This window comes from Wasmannia auropunctata, unplaced genomic scaffold (assembly GCF_000956235.1).
Source record: "Wasmannia auropunctata unplaced genomic scaffold, wasmannia.A_1.0 LD335207.1, whole genome shotgun sequence".
NCBI lineage: Eukaryota > Metazoa > Arthropoda > Insecta > Hymenoptera > Formicidae > Wasmannia > Wasmannia auropunctata.
This window is the reverse complement of record NW_012027683.1, coordinates 314,853-329,989: the sequence shown is the minus strand read 5'-3', so window position 1 is coordinate 329,989 and position 15,137 is coordinate 314,853. Positions and strand designations below refer to the sequence as shown.

At 34.7% G+C, this 15,137-nt stretch overlaps 2 protein-coding genes and 1 long non-coding RNA gene across 3 annotated transcripts; all 3 read right to left on the bottom strand.

Annotated features, from left to right (window-relative positions):
- Positions 1 to 264: 264 nt before the first annotated feature.
- Positions 265 to 5,503, bottom strand: LOC105457570 (acyl-CoA synthetase family member 4). Its single transcript, XM_011702310.1, has 10 exons — positions 5,247 to 5,503; positions 4,881 to 5,136; positions 4,362 to 4,811; positions 3,901 to 4,271; positions 3,726 to 3,811; positions 2,695 to 3,605; positions 2,428 to 2,573; positions 2,196 to 2,359; positions 1,804 to 2,067; positions 265 to 1,733 (listed from the first exon to the last, which is right to left on the bottom strand). Exons 1-10 carry the CDS (start codon positions 5,257 to 5,259, stop codon positions 1,344 to 1,346), a joined length of 3,051 nt encoding a protein of 1,016 aa, XP_011700612.1. The 5' UTR covers positions 5,260 to 5,503; the 3' UTR covers positions 265 to 1,343.
- An 86-nt stretch (positions 5,504 to 5,589) lies between these two features.
- LOC105457571 (S-phase kinase-associated protein 1) lies at positions 5,590 to 8,008 on the bottom strand. The gene is made up of 3 exons (XM_011702311.1): positions 7,760 to 8,008; positions 6,569 to 6,847; positions 5,590 to 6,374 (listed from the first exon to the last, which is right to left on the bottom strand). The coding sequence occupies exons 2-3, from the start codon at positions 6,845 to 6,847 to the stop codon at positions 6,165 to 6,167; spliced, it is 489 nt and encodes a 162-aa protein (XP_011700613.1). The 5' UTR covers positions 7,760 to 8,008; the 3' UTR covers positions 5,590 to 6,164.
- A 1,885-nt stretch (positions 8,009 to 9,893) lies between these two features.
- On the bottom strand, positions 9,894 to 12,926 carry LOC105457569. The gene is made up of 3 exons (XR_975414.1): positions 12,853 to 12,926; positions 11,216 to 11,390; positions 9,894 to 10,657 (listed from the first exon to the last, which is right to left on the bottom strand). It is a non-coding gene; the product is annotated as an uncharacterized LOC105457569 (long non-coding RNA).
- Between the last annotated feature and the right edge of the window lie 2,211 nt (positions 12,927 to 15,137).

Below are 15,137 nucleotides of genomic sequence, written 5' to 3'. Positions count from 1 at the left end.
TTAAGACGTCCGTGTCACAGCGTGTATACAATACCTATGTACCATATTTTAATATATTGAAATAAGTGAAACCGTTTGTCGGCAGATAACGAGAGATTAAATTGTACAAAAAATTCTACAGCTACTGTAGCAACATCATCATGTTGCTACAAAAGGCTACAATATATTGTTAAACTGACAACTAACGATACAATGTAAGTCTCATATCTCTGTTTAGATTAGCATCGGTAATTCCTATAGATGTAGAAATATTTCTGAAAAGAGACTCGGTTGTTTTGCATCTTGAAAAAATTTGCCCATATTTCGACGTTAGTTTTAGGTTATTTAAGTTGCATTTATCGTTTCGAACAAATTAGTCGAGCAATGATATAGTTTTATACGAAATGCCAAACGGTGGCCGAAGGTATTCCGTTGCTTTTTTCCTTGCATATTGACCGTGTAGCAAAATTAGGAAGTAACAAGATATGATGCGTTACTCGATGCGCATACTCGCGTATACAATTGTATGTTTCATCTTTCACATTTGTTCAAGAAACGCTCGTTTAGGAAACAAGTCTTATCTATCAATAGCACGATTAGATATCTTCAACGTACGTTCAGAGACAAAATTAGGAATAGGGAAGTCGCATGCCCATACACGCTTGAGACAAAGTCGACGGCAAATGGGAGGGAGAAAAAAAAAACGAAAAAAAAAAAGAAACGAAGGTTGATTCGTTGAAACGAAGAAAGATATCCGGAGCGGCCAAGCATTTCATTATAGATATATTATAGATCTATATAGTATATATATTATATATTACAAAAAAGATATGTATACATATATATATATATAAATATGAGAAAATGGAGTCGTTGAAATATTGTTGTTTCGTGTGAGCTTGAGATTCTGGACTATTTCACTTGCATAATAAATCATTATTGTATCGTTACCTGATAAGGAAAGGGGACAAGTGAGCGCGAACATTCGCATGCACATCGATCAATTTCATTTAACGGCATATGTACGAAGAAGAAGAAGAAACGAAAAAACGGCCGTTTTCCTAGAATCACGTTTTGCTTGCACTCTCGCATGGGTTACGATGGGCACACGCAATTTCACTTTACGTATGAAAATCCGATGGGAAACGGGTATACTCAGATAACAAACACTTGTCTCAACTGCAACAGATACGTCATTATCCATCAACTTGTAACACGAGAGCTGAATGGAATAAACGATATTGTATTAACCATGTATCTTTGCAATTCCGATCTAATCTTGTTTAACACATCGACGGATGTGAAGAATCTAATATACGACTAGTCGCGTTCAGTTATGAATTTTCATATAAAGTATCACACATTTAACCAAGTCTCAAAACGTATAGATTGTTGTCTCTGCATCCCAAAACTGCGAGATCGTTGTGAACGACCGGCGAAGAAAACGTTTCGCCGGGAAGTTGCTTGGTCGCTAACAATTTGCCCTCTAGAAGATCGAATACTTTGAAGATGCCGTCTGTGCATACCACAAACATGTATCCATCTTCGCACCAAGAGGTCGCGAAAATAGGCGACTGCATTTGTAACATGTATCTCAATTTGGGCTCGTTTTCGTCAACAGTCCTTCGTGGCACTTCGAGACAATACAGATTTTTATTATGACTAGCTAGTATGACGTGCTCGTCGTTCGTAGACTTGGTAGTCCATATCACAGGATACGAAAATACATTGCCGTATATCACATACCGCCACATCTGCGATAATAAAAAGTATATCGTCAATAGAACACATCGAGCAACAAAAGGAAGGCATAGGTACATTTACCTGGCAGTCAGTTTCGATATCGAAACAATACAGGGTACCAGCTACAGAACAAAATAAAGCGTATCCAGTCCGGAGAACGACAGGCGCGACGAATATCGGATCGTGCAGTTTACGGTACCATATGACACGTCCCGAAGATTGCTGTAAGGCCAGGCACGAGCCGTCTAATGTCCCGAAAAGAACTGAAGTCGACTGCTGATGCAAGCAACCGGTAGCACAAATTCCACCTTGGCTCGCTTTAGTTTTCCAAATTTGAGTACCATTCTGTGGGATGACGGGTCTCTTTATACTTAGATAAAGCACGTACTTGGATCATTTATCGTATAATTTTAATTAATGACATCGAGACATAGATAATTAATAATAGTACTTGATTAAAAAATGCCGCCTACCTCCGTCGAGAGACAATATACATGGCAGTCATAAGAACCCACAAATATTTTGCTCCCTTGCATACATGTTATCGCCGTGCATTTAATCATGTCCTGTGTTTGAAATTTCCAAATTATGTCACCAGTCTTTAAATGGACGCAGTAAATGTATCCATCGTAACAGCCTACGATTAAAAATCGTTATTTGATCAATATTAATCGTTAAAGTGCAATATATCAATAGGGGGCTTACCTACAATTCCGTGAAAATTGGCTAGAACTAAAACAGAAGCTTCTATTCTGTCTGGTAGTTTTATTTCATACGACACATCGGTTTTGAGTAAATTAGCAGTACATATAATGCCGGAATGTGAAGCGACCGTTGCGTGCAATTCTTCTCTAAAAATTAACGTTATGTATTAGTATTATTTTGAGTTTTAGATTCACTCCCTGAAGTGTTGATTAAGATTTATCATGTTTTTACTAAAAAATAATTTTTTTTCTTCAAAATTATTCTTACACGGAATAACGGTATACAGTTGGCGAGGCATCGACGCACTTCTGCAAATTATAAGTTGCTAATACTTCAACGCTCGATATATTTTCTAAGAGAGATTTGATATTTTCTTCTTTCGTTAATGTATCGCCATAAGTCTTTCCCCTGCATTTGTACCACTGATAAGGATGCTCCTCATTTGATAACAGTAAATTCTTTTGTGATGATTGTTTTATCATACAATTTTCTGTATTAAGTGTTTTCTTGGTATCCTTATTAAATATCTTATTAAAAGGCATACCGATGGAATGTCCGACAGCTTTGTCGCTATCTCGACCAATTAAAATACTCCTGATATAATGAACGCACTTGTCGGATGTAAAGTCTTTCAGTAACATACCAATCAATTCAGGAAATTCCATATTAAAGGCTTGAGCGGCAGCGCTTGAGAGCTGAAGTGCTGCTATTGATGTACCGCCTGACGTTAAAAAGCCAGCGTCGTCTCTAGATTTTACATGATTACACCACAAGTTTTCAAAGATCTCATACGCGTTAACGTGCGAGTTATTTACACTGACAACTTCTGTTTCGGAGTTCGTACATATTTCTCTCAGTGATGCCTGGCAAATCTTTCCACTAGCAGTAAAGTTAAAACGTTCTACTATGATTATCTTGTCGGGCTTACAGGTCGATGGTAATATCTTTAAGTGCAGCATTATATCATCTCTCAATTTAGAAGATTCCTCTTTCGTATTTGTAGTCGACAAACATAGATATAATTTGTGATTCCCTGCATCCCAAAATGTAGCACAATTTCGTACGAAACTCAATTCCGTCGCGACTCTCTCGAGCTCTCGCAAGTTCACCCTGTTTCCAAATCTTTTTACAATATTATTTCGTCTTCCTCTATAAAATATTCTACGTTGATCGTCTGCCTGAAAGAAAAAAAAAACAAATTTGAACAAGCAAACTCATCTTTGTTATTGAAAATAATTTTGGATACGTTAAGTCCTAAAATTTGTTCTCTCAATAATTAATTTGTAAATAGAACTTACGGAAACAATGTCGCCAGTATCGCGAAAAACTGGCTTATCCAGATCCTCAGTTTCATTTCCAACAATGCAAATCCTAGTAGTACTTCCTGTTGAAGACAAATGTGTGAAAAATATAGTTTATGTAAAAATAAGTTCCATAAAAATGTTTTACACATTCGTAATGTTAAAAGCTAACCGATATAAAGAGTGCCATCGCCCTTAATTATTACTTCATCTTCATTTCTGATTTGAAATATAGTTTCCGATAAAGGTTCACCTAGGCAAGGCTCATCTACATCGTTTTCGACAATTTCCCTAATGCTAGACCAACACGATATTTCGGTTATACCGTAGATGTTAAACAATCGTGTCGTATTCTGCGGATGACTAGCTTTCGAAAGCAATTTCATGCTGGGGAACGGTTCTCCACCCAAAAGAAGAACTCTTAGTCTCGAATCTTTGTCTAGGATTGTTGTTCTCAAGCGTTCGGTAGACCACTGATGGAGGAGAAGCGATGGAGTGATTTGAAGAACTGTTACACGAGCATGAAATATTTTCTCCAAGAGCCTAAAAAATGTTCATATTTCTGTACTGTGAATTCTATCTTATTTTCTTTTAGCATTTATTTATCGTCATAAATTTCTTAATATTACTCACCTAACAGCCTCATTTTTTAATGCTTTCGAAACCATAAATAGAGTTGCAGCGCTACAAAGACTTAAGAAAATTTCAATGATACTAGGATCAAAAGTAAAATTTGTCAGTTGTGCAATTTTATCGGAACTCGTTACATCCAAGATTTTCTTTAAATCCCTAATATTAGGTAATATACAGGCGTGGGGTACTTTGACAACTTTTGGTGTTCCAGTTGATCCTGAAGTGGTAATCGCATACGCAAAGTGATACCACTTTTTACTAGTTTCTTGGACGTCTACCAATTTTGTCAAATATACCGGCTGTCCATGAATGTCGAATTGACGTATGATTTTTCTGTTGGGTATTACAGATGTTGTAAAAATATATTTCACATTTAAAGAAGTAAATATCTCTGTGCATGCCAATGAATCTGTTGGTACATTGAAGAAAGCATGTCCGCTGTCGAGGATTCTGTTGAAGTAAATTTAAAATAAATTTTCCAATTAAATACATTTGATATAAAAATAATGACAAAATTACCCAAGCATTAATGAAGGCACGCAGTACTCCAAAATGTCAAAGTCAATACCAATAAATTCAGAACACGCTATACATTTCAAATGACTAGAAACTATTTCTTTCGCAATTTTCAGTTCTCCGTAACTTATAATCTGAACGTTTTCCAAATTGTAATATTCTATAGCTGGTTTGTCAAGATAAAACCAATTGCATTCATTGTGTAAAACTTGTGAACTACTTTTGCCATTTTGTGCCTTCAATCCTTCAATACAATTACCTAAAAAGGATAAGAAATTCGATACATGACATCGTATGCATTTAAAAATGATTCTTTTTATTACAAACAAAAATCTATATAATTATGTATAAATAATTGCTTGTACTCACTTGTTTGGCTCATAGTAGATTACATACAGATAGATTACTTAGTAGCTCATACAGATTTCAACGTATCCACTCTGGCATTACATTTAAAAAATATATTCCTTTGACGATTTAACATATATTAATTTAATCAAAGTAATTTTTTGCGTAATATGAATAAAATAAGAAGGTATTAAATATTTATTTAAATTGAGCCTCGTATTACAGGTTATATTTTGACGTTGAGGTTAGGAGACACAGGTTTGAGGTTAAGGTTCTCAACCTATAATCCTACCACTGTTAATAGTGAATGTTACAAATCGTGTTACATACAAAAGTTAGAGGAAAAAAATTATAACTTGCAAAATTTAATTGAATAATCCTTTTTATTTGAAATTAGCACGTTTTCGAAGAATTTGAAGGATGCAGCAGAAAATAAATTTAAGGTTTATAATTTTTAATAATACTTCCAAGTTTATTTAATATCATTAAACCACATAGACTCTTAAATATAAATTTAAAATTTTATACTATGTAAATTCATTAGCGTTATCTAAAGTGGTATGCTAGAAGCTCGCAAATGAGAGAAGATTCATAGTTAAAGTATATTATGCTTATAAATGTTACTAGAAATATTCGAATCTATCAAACTTCAAAGAGTGAAATATGTAAGTGTACATTTCAAAGTAATACAGTCATTATTCTATCTTTATTTAATTATTGAAATAAATAACAATGGACCTACGTGATACATATGTATACAATGTTATTTGATTTTGACCATGATTAACTAGGATCTTCTCGTAAAGAGAAACTGCCACACAAAAATTTATTAAAATAACATTAATTGTGGTTAAGTTCGACACATCTAGTAACGCAATGACGAATCTAATGAATATTCCAAAAAGATTTTACGCGATCGTAAGTAATCGCAATTCCGGTTTATTTCTCCTCGCACCATTCATTCTCCTTGCGCACTTGTTCCTCCTCAGAAGCCGTGAAGTCATTCTTGATGTTGAAAGTTTTACGTATCTCTTCAGGCGTCTTGCCTTTGATCATGTTCGCAACAGTTTTGCAAGTAACGTCCAAGAGTCCCTTGATATCTAAATAATTAGCTGCCAAGATTAGCTCAAAGAGTGTCCCTTGATCGACCTATGCAATAAACACATATTTATATTTAGACAAGAATACTAATACTTTTAACACATACAATAAAGAATTATTGAAAATTTCGCGATTTAACCGTTTTCATATTTCTATTAAATATATATCTTTACATTAATTTGTGTACAACGGTTTTAATGTGCACCAAGTGTAGATGTAGATTGACTTTATTAGATATTCACCTTTAAGAAATCTGCATCCCAAGAACTAATATCATCTGTACGCTTTTCTTTGTTTTCATCGTCTTCTGGGGGTGGTGGGTCGTCTTTGTGATAGGTGGCCCATTGTATGACCTTTCGTAATATTGCAGAATTAACGTTTGGAAGAGGCACAACCTCTTCCTCATCCTCATCCATACCAAGATCTTCCAACATGGTCTTGATGGTGACCGAACATTTAGCAATTTCAACATCAACCTCAAATACCTCGCCATCAGAGCTTTGTAGCTTTATGTTAGGCATCTACACAAAGACAGATTTGGTTATAGCTAAACAATGCTTTGGTAATGCTTTAAATCAAGCTGCCTTTAGATTTTCGATTTTTGAAGGTTCTTTCACGAATTAAGAATAACTCGTAAAGAGTTTTAATGGCTGTGCAGAATAAAAGGAATAGGAAACAGAGAATAAGAATTTCAACCTATTCAGAAGCCATATATGTACTATGAAATTCTTATTCTCTATTTCCTGTTCTCTATTTGATTACACGGAGCTGCTTCCTCTTTCCTTCTATTTGTTGAGAAATTAACAATTATTTAAATAAGACAAAAATTTAATTAGAAGAAAATTATTCTGGATTTATTTTATTATTCTGAAATAATTTCGACAATAATCGAGAATTCCACGTGTATAAGAAAAAAATTAAAAGTGAAAATGAAAAAGTCGATTCGGACTTCGATAAAAAGAAAAGGAGCTACATTTACATATAGTAAATGTTTAACTGATTTCTATTTTGTAACGTATGTACGTAAAAAAAAAAACCACTTGTGCTATATAAGAACGATCCCAACCTATTTTTTTCTAATAACTTTCAACTATTTAAATTGAAGGCACAATAAATCTATAAAAAAATAATAATAATAATAACTTCCAACGATTGAAAATATTTTTCCAATCGTTAAAAGTTACTAGAAAAACTAAATTGGGATCATTCATCATCATGCGAGTATCTTTCCTACGTACGAGGCGAACGAATTACAAAATTATCGCCGAGCCCTAACCTAGCCCTCTTTCCACGCGATTCCCAATTCGCCATTTTATCATTTGTTATTCCCGTCGCTCCGTCATTCCCTTTTGTTATGCAGGTAAATAACGTTCTCGTTTTGCGCGATGCATTGACTATTAGCTGAACATAATCGTAATAGAAGAATTGATCACCTTTCCGATCGCAGAAGATACGTCAATAGTCTAGAGGTGTCTATTGGTTCGTCGCTCCTCGCCTTTCTCGCACAAACCCACGCCTTTCTTTCTTGCTACCTTCTCTTCCTCTGATTCTTTCTTCCTCGCTGGATCACGTCGATCCGCAATCATCCGCAATAAAACTCGATTAGCCGATGCACGTTCCTCCTTTTCCTGATTGACGACGAATCGGACGAATGTCGGAGTCGTCGGAGAGCACAAGGGGACGCGGAAAGTGGACTCAGCAAAACGGCTGTTTTTTTCCTCGCACGGTACTGCTCCATCTACAGGCACTTGGAGGCTAAAACTCATACGCGAATTGGCCGTCACGACGGTAGATGACGCCACGAGGCACTTTTCTCGCATTGTGTATGTGTTGTACAGTACGAAATGCAAAGACTGAACCACAGTCACACATCGTGACCATTGAGTAAAAAGACACATGTCTTTTTACTCAATGATCGTGACACATAATTTTATAAATAATAATGCGATAGACATTTGAAGGACATTGGTATAAGATGCGATTTAGCTATAATTAATAGAAACAATTAAGTATAGACAAATGTCATGAGAATAGAAACGATAAAAATAGTTACGTTATTTTTTTTTTTAGTAAACAAATCCAATTTAATTAATTTCCCGGGAAAAAAAGTTTCACATATAATTATATATAATTATATGCAAAATATATGTTTCTTTTCATTGTAAAATTATTCATTAATACACAATTGATAATAATAAGAAGGAAACATAAAAAATAATTAAAAGAATAATTTTTACATTGTTTTTTTTACAAAAAATAAAATTTATAGAAATGAGAAAAATTGCTCATATATAAATTAACATATATAAGTGATTAAAAATATGCATATATAATTATATATGAACAATTTTTGTCATTTCTTCAAACTTGACTTTTTGTAAAAAAAAAACAATGTAAAAAATATTCTTTTAATTATTTTTTATGTTTTCTTCTTATTATTACAACTTTGTATTAAAAAATAAATTTACAAAGGAAAGAAACATATATGGACATATTTTGCATATAATATTATATATAATTATATGTGAAACCGGGAATTATTAATGGACAGATATATATATAATTTCAATACACCTATAATTGATGCATATTTTTATCTTTCAAGCAGTTCCTTTTAATTGTAACACAATTATAGACATATATATGAGGCTGTACGTTTATCCAAGTAAAAAGCCAAATAATACTTTATTCAAAAAACGTCCACAGTTGTTAACATACAGAATTGATAACATATAGAAGAATAATCGAGTAATAATTCGAGCTACATGTATTTATGATTTTTTTATAGCACGTATACGTGTCTAATTATTGCTCGACCAACACGTGCTAGGACAAAAATTACATATAAGATAGATGAATTAAATTAACACTGGATTAAAAAAGCAAGAAGCAGAGAAATTATCAGACTGAAGAAAATGTCTCTCGTTATTTTGTTAGTTTCGATAGAATTTTATAATTTTTCAGATTGATAAGAAAAGAATGGAAGACTTTTGGAGAAGGGTGGAGAACAGACCCGCGTCGCAGAAAATTCTTTTGCATCAAATCCGATAGACATCAGATCGTCAACTTTAATCCGTTAATTTTCACGTTTCAATGCTCCTCGAAAGTCCCTTAATAAAAGATTGCGACACGAAATAACGTCGTAAATTTCGCGATCGCAGGAAGAACCCGTCGTTACCGCGATTATGATCGAGTATACCGAAGTCACCGACCTTTGCCACGGCCGCGCGCGCGATCGCGCCGCCGTAATCACATCTTCTTCTTTTTTTCTCTGAGTCTCCCTCGGTGGAGCCGATAGAAGGATCGAATGTGACGTCGCAATTTTTGGAGGCCACAGGATTACGCAGAAACTCCGGCTTCGACTCCGGGAATCTATAAAGTTCGCGATGCACGCGGAATGAACGGCCGGCGCCAGCGCCCACGCAAAGCTCACAACAACCGTAAACACGCGATACACGTATACAAAGCTGTTCGTCAGAAATGGGTTCCGTCTTGCGGTTTGACCCTCCCGTCCGACGGTCCCGCCCCATTAGAAAAAAATCCGTCTCTTCGTTTTTCAATCTTTACTTTTTCGATCAGGATTGGGGAAGAACGTCGAGAAAAGGAGATCCTTTGTGTGTGATCACGTTGACATAAATGCGCGTTTCAAGGTTGCGAGAGATTTACGGAAGAGAGATATATAATATGGGGGAAAAGAAAACTAAAAAAAACTCACGCTTTTCTTCCCTAAAACGTATAAGAACTTATAAAGTGTATAGTGAGCGGAACAAATAGCGAATAAAATACGTCATGTACTTACTGGGATTTCTTAAATTTGAAGTTTCATTAATTTTTGAAAAATTATAATGATTATAGCACTCAATGTAACATGCAAGTCGTTTGAACGATCACTTAATTACTATTAACATTAATTATCGTGCTTGAATCGACTTTTTCTATAAGCTACAGTTTCATTTAATCTCTCAATTCTTTTCTTATCATTCTTAAATGTATTCTTTGACTGCGAGTTTTTACAAATGTTGGGATTTTTCGATTTCGAGGTGAAAAAGGAAATCTAATCAAAAGATCGAAGAAAGAAATAAATATTTATAAGAAGGCGAACCGCATTCTCTTTGATTCGCAAGATCTATATTACATTACGTAATAATGTCGATTAATTGAACGACGAGTTACATATTGTCGGGGGTGGTAATGGAAAGGCAAAAGTTCGCGATCAATGCGTTTCCCTTGCGCATGCTGCAATCGCCAGTCATTCAGCGATCGATTGTCAATCAATTTGCTGGTGGTGAGAGTTGCGTAAGAGCGTTTAGATCGGCTGTTAATTCAGTCTTCTGGAAAGTCACGGGCGTGTTATAGTGCGCTCTCTTATTGAAGAAGCTGCAAAAGTCTGAAGAGCGAAATTATATCCCGCAATTCAACGGGCGCGGAACCACGCGGTTAAAGTTCATCGCCGCGTGATCGAACTTTAGCCGTTTCAATTCGATAATCTATTATTACCGTTTCGATTAGTTGCCCGAGCTGTTCTTATCACCGCTTTGTAAATTTTGGGATCACAAAATTTTGACGTTTCCGCACGGAAATAATTTAGTTTCCATTAAAAAATTGTACAACGTTCATTGCAATTTAAGTTAAAGATGAAAGTTAATATCTAAAAAAAAATATCAGAAAAGCGGATAATTTTATGAAATTTTTAACATCTTCTGAAACAAGGCCTCTTTATATAAACTTTTTTTAATGAAAAATCAACTCTTAATTAAACTATTGAAGAAAACTAAAAATCCTGTATACATCATTTTATCCGAGCATTCGTTGACAGTCTGCGATGACTGCCATAGGATATATGAGTGGGCGTTAAGTCAAACATCCTTTAATTTAGAAAAATAGTTTACCTTTGAGATTGATGCGACTAGCAATTCATGCGTTCAAGACTGCTATTAAGCCATCGAAATGTTTTCTCTCTTTTTCTTTTTCTACCTCTGCCAAGAGAAAGTAGTGTAGTCTTGCGTCTTTTGAGCGACGTCTCAATTTCTTTCGCAAAGTGAATCGCGACGACGGCGTCTTTCACTGCAACACATTAAAAAAAAATATCCAACATTGTCGCTTGAATTTAATACAGAAATTAAAAAGATCATTTTGTAACTTTCGCGTTTGTTGGGAAGAGAGATAAGCAAGTTACTTTATCCTGGAGAGAAAGGAATACTCTTAGCTTATTATTACACGATATCTGCAAAGATATTTACGGAAGTTTAGAGACAAGACACCAAACGACCCACGATATATGTGAATTCATTCACGCTGTCTGTCGATATTTCTAATCTATCGTCTTCGTTACGATGCAAATATGGCATTGATAATAAGTTGCGGAAGACAGAAAAACATTTTTATTCACTTTATAAAATAGATATTTCAATCCGAACAGATTTTTCATTAATGATATTTAGAAATTAAAATAAAATTTATCGACGCTTTATCACTAACAACGTTTAAGATGACAGGTGATTTAATGTGATACTTCTATAAATGCCTGCACGATGTACCTACAATAATTTAGATGCAGATTAAATCTCCGTTTTATACAATCACTAATTGCGTATAAATTTATGACTCAATCTATCTTAGAATGCAATTATGCAGCTCGGCATTTGCCGATAAAAACAAACGGGTGCAACATTACACGGCAGCAAAGCTTCCCTTTGAGGGCACGTCTACTCAATTACGATAAAAATTGTATAAAGCGGTGTTAATCGGATCGCAAGCTGCTGAAATTGCCCGCTGGCGATTGTGGCAAATCGGGAAAACGAGCGTAAAGGATATACGAGTGCTTTGAGAAGACATTGTACTTATCGTCGCGAGGATATGCGTTTCTACGTAACGATTTACGTTTATGAATATATTGAATTATACAGTTACTTCAGAGAAGCTGGAGAAACGAAGGCGCCGCGAAGTCTGTTTTCCGTCTCCCGTTGACGTGCACACAATTCGCTATTAGTAATCGTTTTTATTAATTATTCATTTCTTATAATATGACATTAAAAGAGAGAAACTTATTACGCGACAGCTGACAAAGTAAGACAGCGGAATTGAGATCGAAGTTACAGTAAATGATTAAAAAGTACGTAAAATGTATAATATTAATTTTTATTTTATTTATTACGTTTTAAACTTCGAGAATAGAGATTTAATGGAAGTTTTAAGCTCTGTTCCTTTCTCAGCGATAGTTATAGAAAAAAATTCTCTAATTTTTAAAGTCAAATGAAAATTATGAATGTTATGTCTGTGAATTTGTAGAAAAAGACACATTTTTTTGTGATATTTTCATTCAATGAAAATATTGAATGAAAGTCATGTCATTTAATGGTGAAAACATAGTGACAGAATTATTCCATTGGCAAGAATAACAAATCGAATCGAAGACAGTAAGTAGAAACGAATTTCGCAACGAGGGTGATAAACTGTCTCCTCCGAGATATTCAACGACCATCAAGTTATGTTGTTTATCCAACAAATCGTTACATGACTGTTATACCTTCGTGAATTGCTTTGTGTTTTCAATTAATGATGCTTTCTATCGCGCCACCTTATCGGCGTTGCACTGGCCCCGAAATCGTGGCATAAGCTTTTATATGTTCATGCATGATTACAAATCGTTCGCGTTCTCAATTAATCATACGTACGCTTTATCGCGTTATTGATATATGATTTATATGTCTATCAAATTAATTGAAGTGTACCGCGATTTTGCTATTTATGATTGCACGTTATGACCGAAATGCAATTGTGGTTCCATGTACCGGGACCTTGGGACGTTAATACGTTAAATATCGTACAGCCCGCTTAGTGAAAAGATACGTGATCTTATCTTAAATACTCGTTAGCCATTGCAAAAATGCGTGAACTTATTATGCCCATAAAACAGTGTATGTAATATGCATGTGTAATTTTATTGCATTAATTGAATTGAACCTTTTTCAAATATTATACGCTAAAAGCGTCATTGCGTGCCATAAACTTTCAAATCCAAATCATTTTTGTTAATTAAGAAAAACGAAATTACACGCAATACAATAACGATAAAATTTTCGGAGTGGATACGTTTTTACAGTTGGTGTTTCTGTTGATACTGTTTAGCATTCTTTATTTTTATTTTTATCTTTTTTCTTCGTGTAATACTGCTACTAAAATATAGTGCTATTATATAATTCCAAGAAATGTATGCATAAACAAAGTTTTTTCCGTAATTTGCATTGTTCGAGCGTCGCTCATTGTGTACGTTACCGGTTGGCGTATACATTTGGTCGTACTACTTGGTATTCCGATGTGGGACGGATACAGGCGCGTAATCGCGAAAATAAATTTATTTTTTTGCGTTGTATCGACAATATCTTGACGAGTCTCGCCTATACTTTCCAACGAGATCCAGCTGACAAGCGTCAATTATTCTTAATTAATTGATCGAATGATTCGCGCAGATTATTACACGGATCCTTTTCGAGGACAGCGAAGGGAAATCCGAGTCCATAATAATAAAGATATAACTATACGTTGATGGCAGGAGGGGGGATCGTAATTTATAAAAGATCACGAAAAATCTCGTCCCGCTATGTATGATTGTGAAATACTTTGTGAATTTCCTGGAAATTTTTATATACGAACGCAGGACGATGGTAAAAATTAAAAAAAAAAAGAAAAAGGGAACGTGAACGTTTTTCCTTTGGAAGTGAGCTTGCAGGATTTTCTTGCATCGCGATGAATGGAATTGTGGTTACGTACGTAGAATGTGAAATCAATGTTTGCTTGTATATACAAATTCTGCGTAAATAAGCAACGATGATTCTCGTCAGAGAGATTGCGATTCTTAGAAATAACCTTTTGCGCTTCCGCAAATCGCATCGATATCTCGTAGAATTTTGTTACTGCGTGTGGCGTGGGTGCGCATCACTCGCGGCGCCGTAATTGCATCAAATGCGCGTTCACGGTCGTCACGTATGTCTCGGCAATGAAGTATACAGTTTATCTTAAATAAATCCATGATCTATCATAATCTTCGCTTGCAATTACTACGATTAAATCCCGGCAATGCGACCACTACATTGGCGTCAGTTTGACCCCGATAAGTAAAGGGTATCGCAATTTTACGATAACAATTTTATGAATCGAAAATAATTATATTTTTCAATATTTCCTTTGTTGGAAAAATGACGAAAATATCTACACAAAGTTACGAAGATATTAGAAAAGATCAAAATATAAATATTTCTTTTTTTCTGATACTTTATAAGATATCTTTTATCTTTCTTATTTTGTGAAATATTGACAGTTTATGAGAAAAAATAAAAAACTGCCTTTGATAAAAAGCTAGAAATTTTATTATCTTATACAATATAGTTCATGTAACAATTATATCTATAACGATTACGTGTGCGTGAAGATTTAAGCATGTCAAGAAAATATACACTTTCCCAAATATTAAAATTTTACGAATATGCGGGGAAGAGATTTCGAGTGCTTTTTGCGCAATGAAATGAAAGATCTCCCAGTAGAAGAGCCGAATAATGAAACCACTGTAATTTTTGACTGCGTGCATTCGGTACATTTTATTTGTAAAAACTTAGCATAAATGTCAAAGTCGAAACTAGAAAATTCATCCGGGTTTTCTCGACAATAGGATAATATTCCGACGACAGCTAAAGTACCTAAGTTTTTTTTTATAAGAGCAAAAAGAGTAAAAAGGCGAGCCTGAGGCTATCGATAAAAGCGCATTCGAAGGAAACCCGTGCGTTGCAACTGTACATATATTCCGCCGCTTACGAC

Coding starts and splice junctions, on each gene's coding strand:
- LOC105457570 (XM_011702310.1), bottom strand. Junction 4,812..4,880: donor GTGCCTTCATTAATGCTTGG/GTAATTTTGTCA, acceptor TTACTTCAACAG/AATCCTCGACAGCGGACATG. Junction 2,360..2,427: donor CAATTTTCACGGAATTGTAG/GTAAGCCCCCTA, acceptor TTTTAATCGTAG/GCTGTTACGATGGATACATT.
- LOC105457571 (XM_011702311.1), bottom strand. CDS start 6,847: ATGCCTAACATAAAGCTACAAAGCTCTGATGGCGAGGTATTTGAGGTT. Junction 6,375..6,568: donor GGGATGCAGATTTCTTAAAG/GTGAATATCTAA, acceptor TTTATTGCATAG/GTCGATCAAGGGACACTCTT.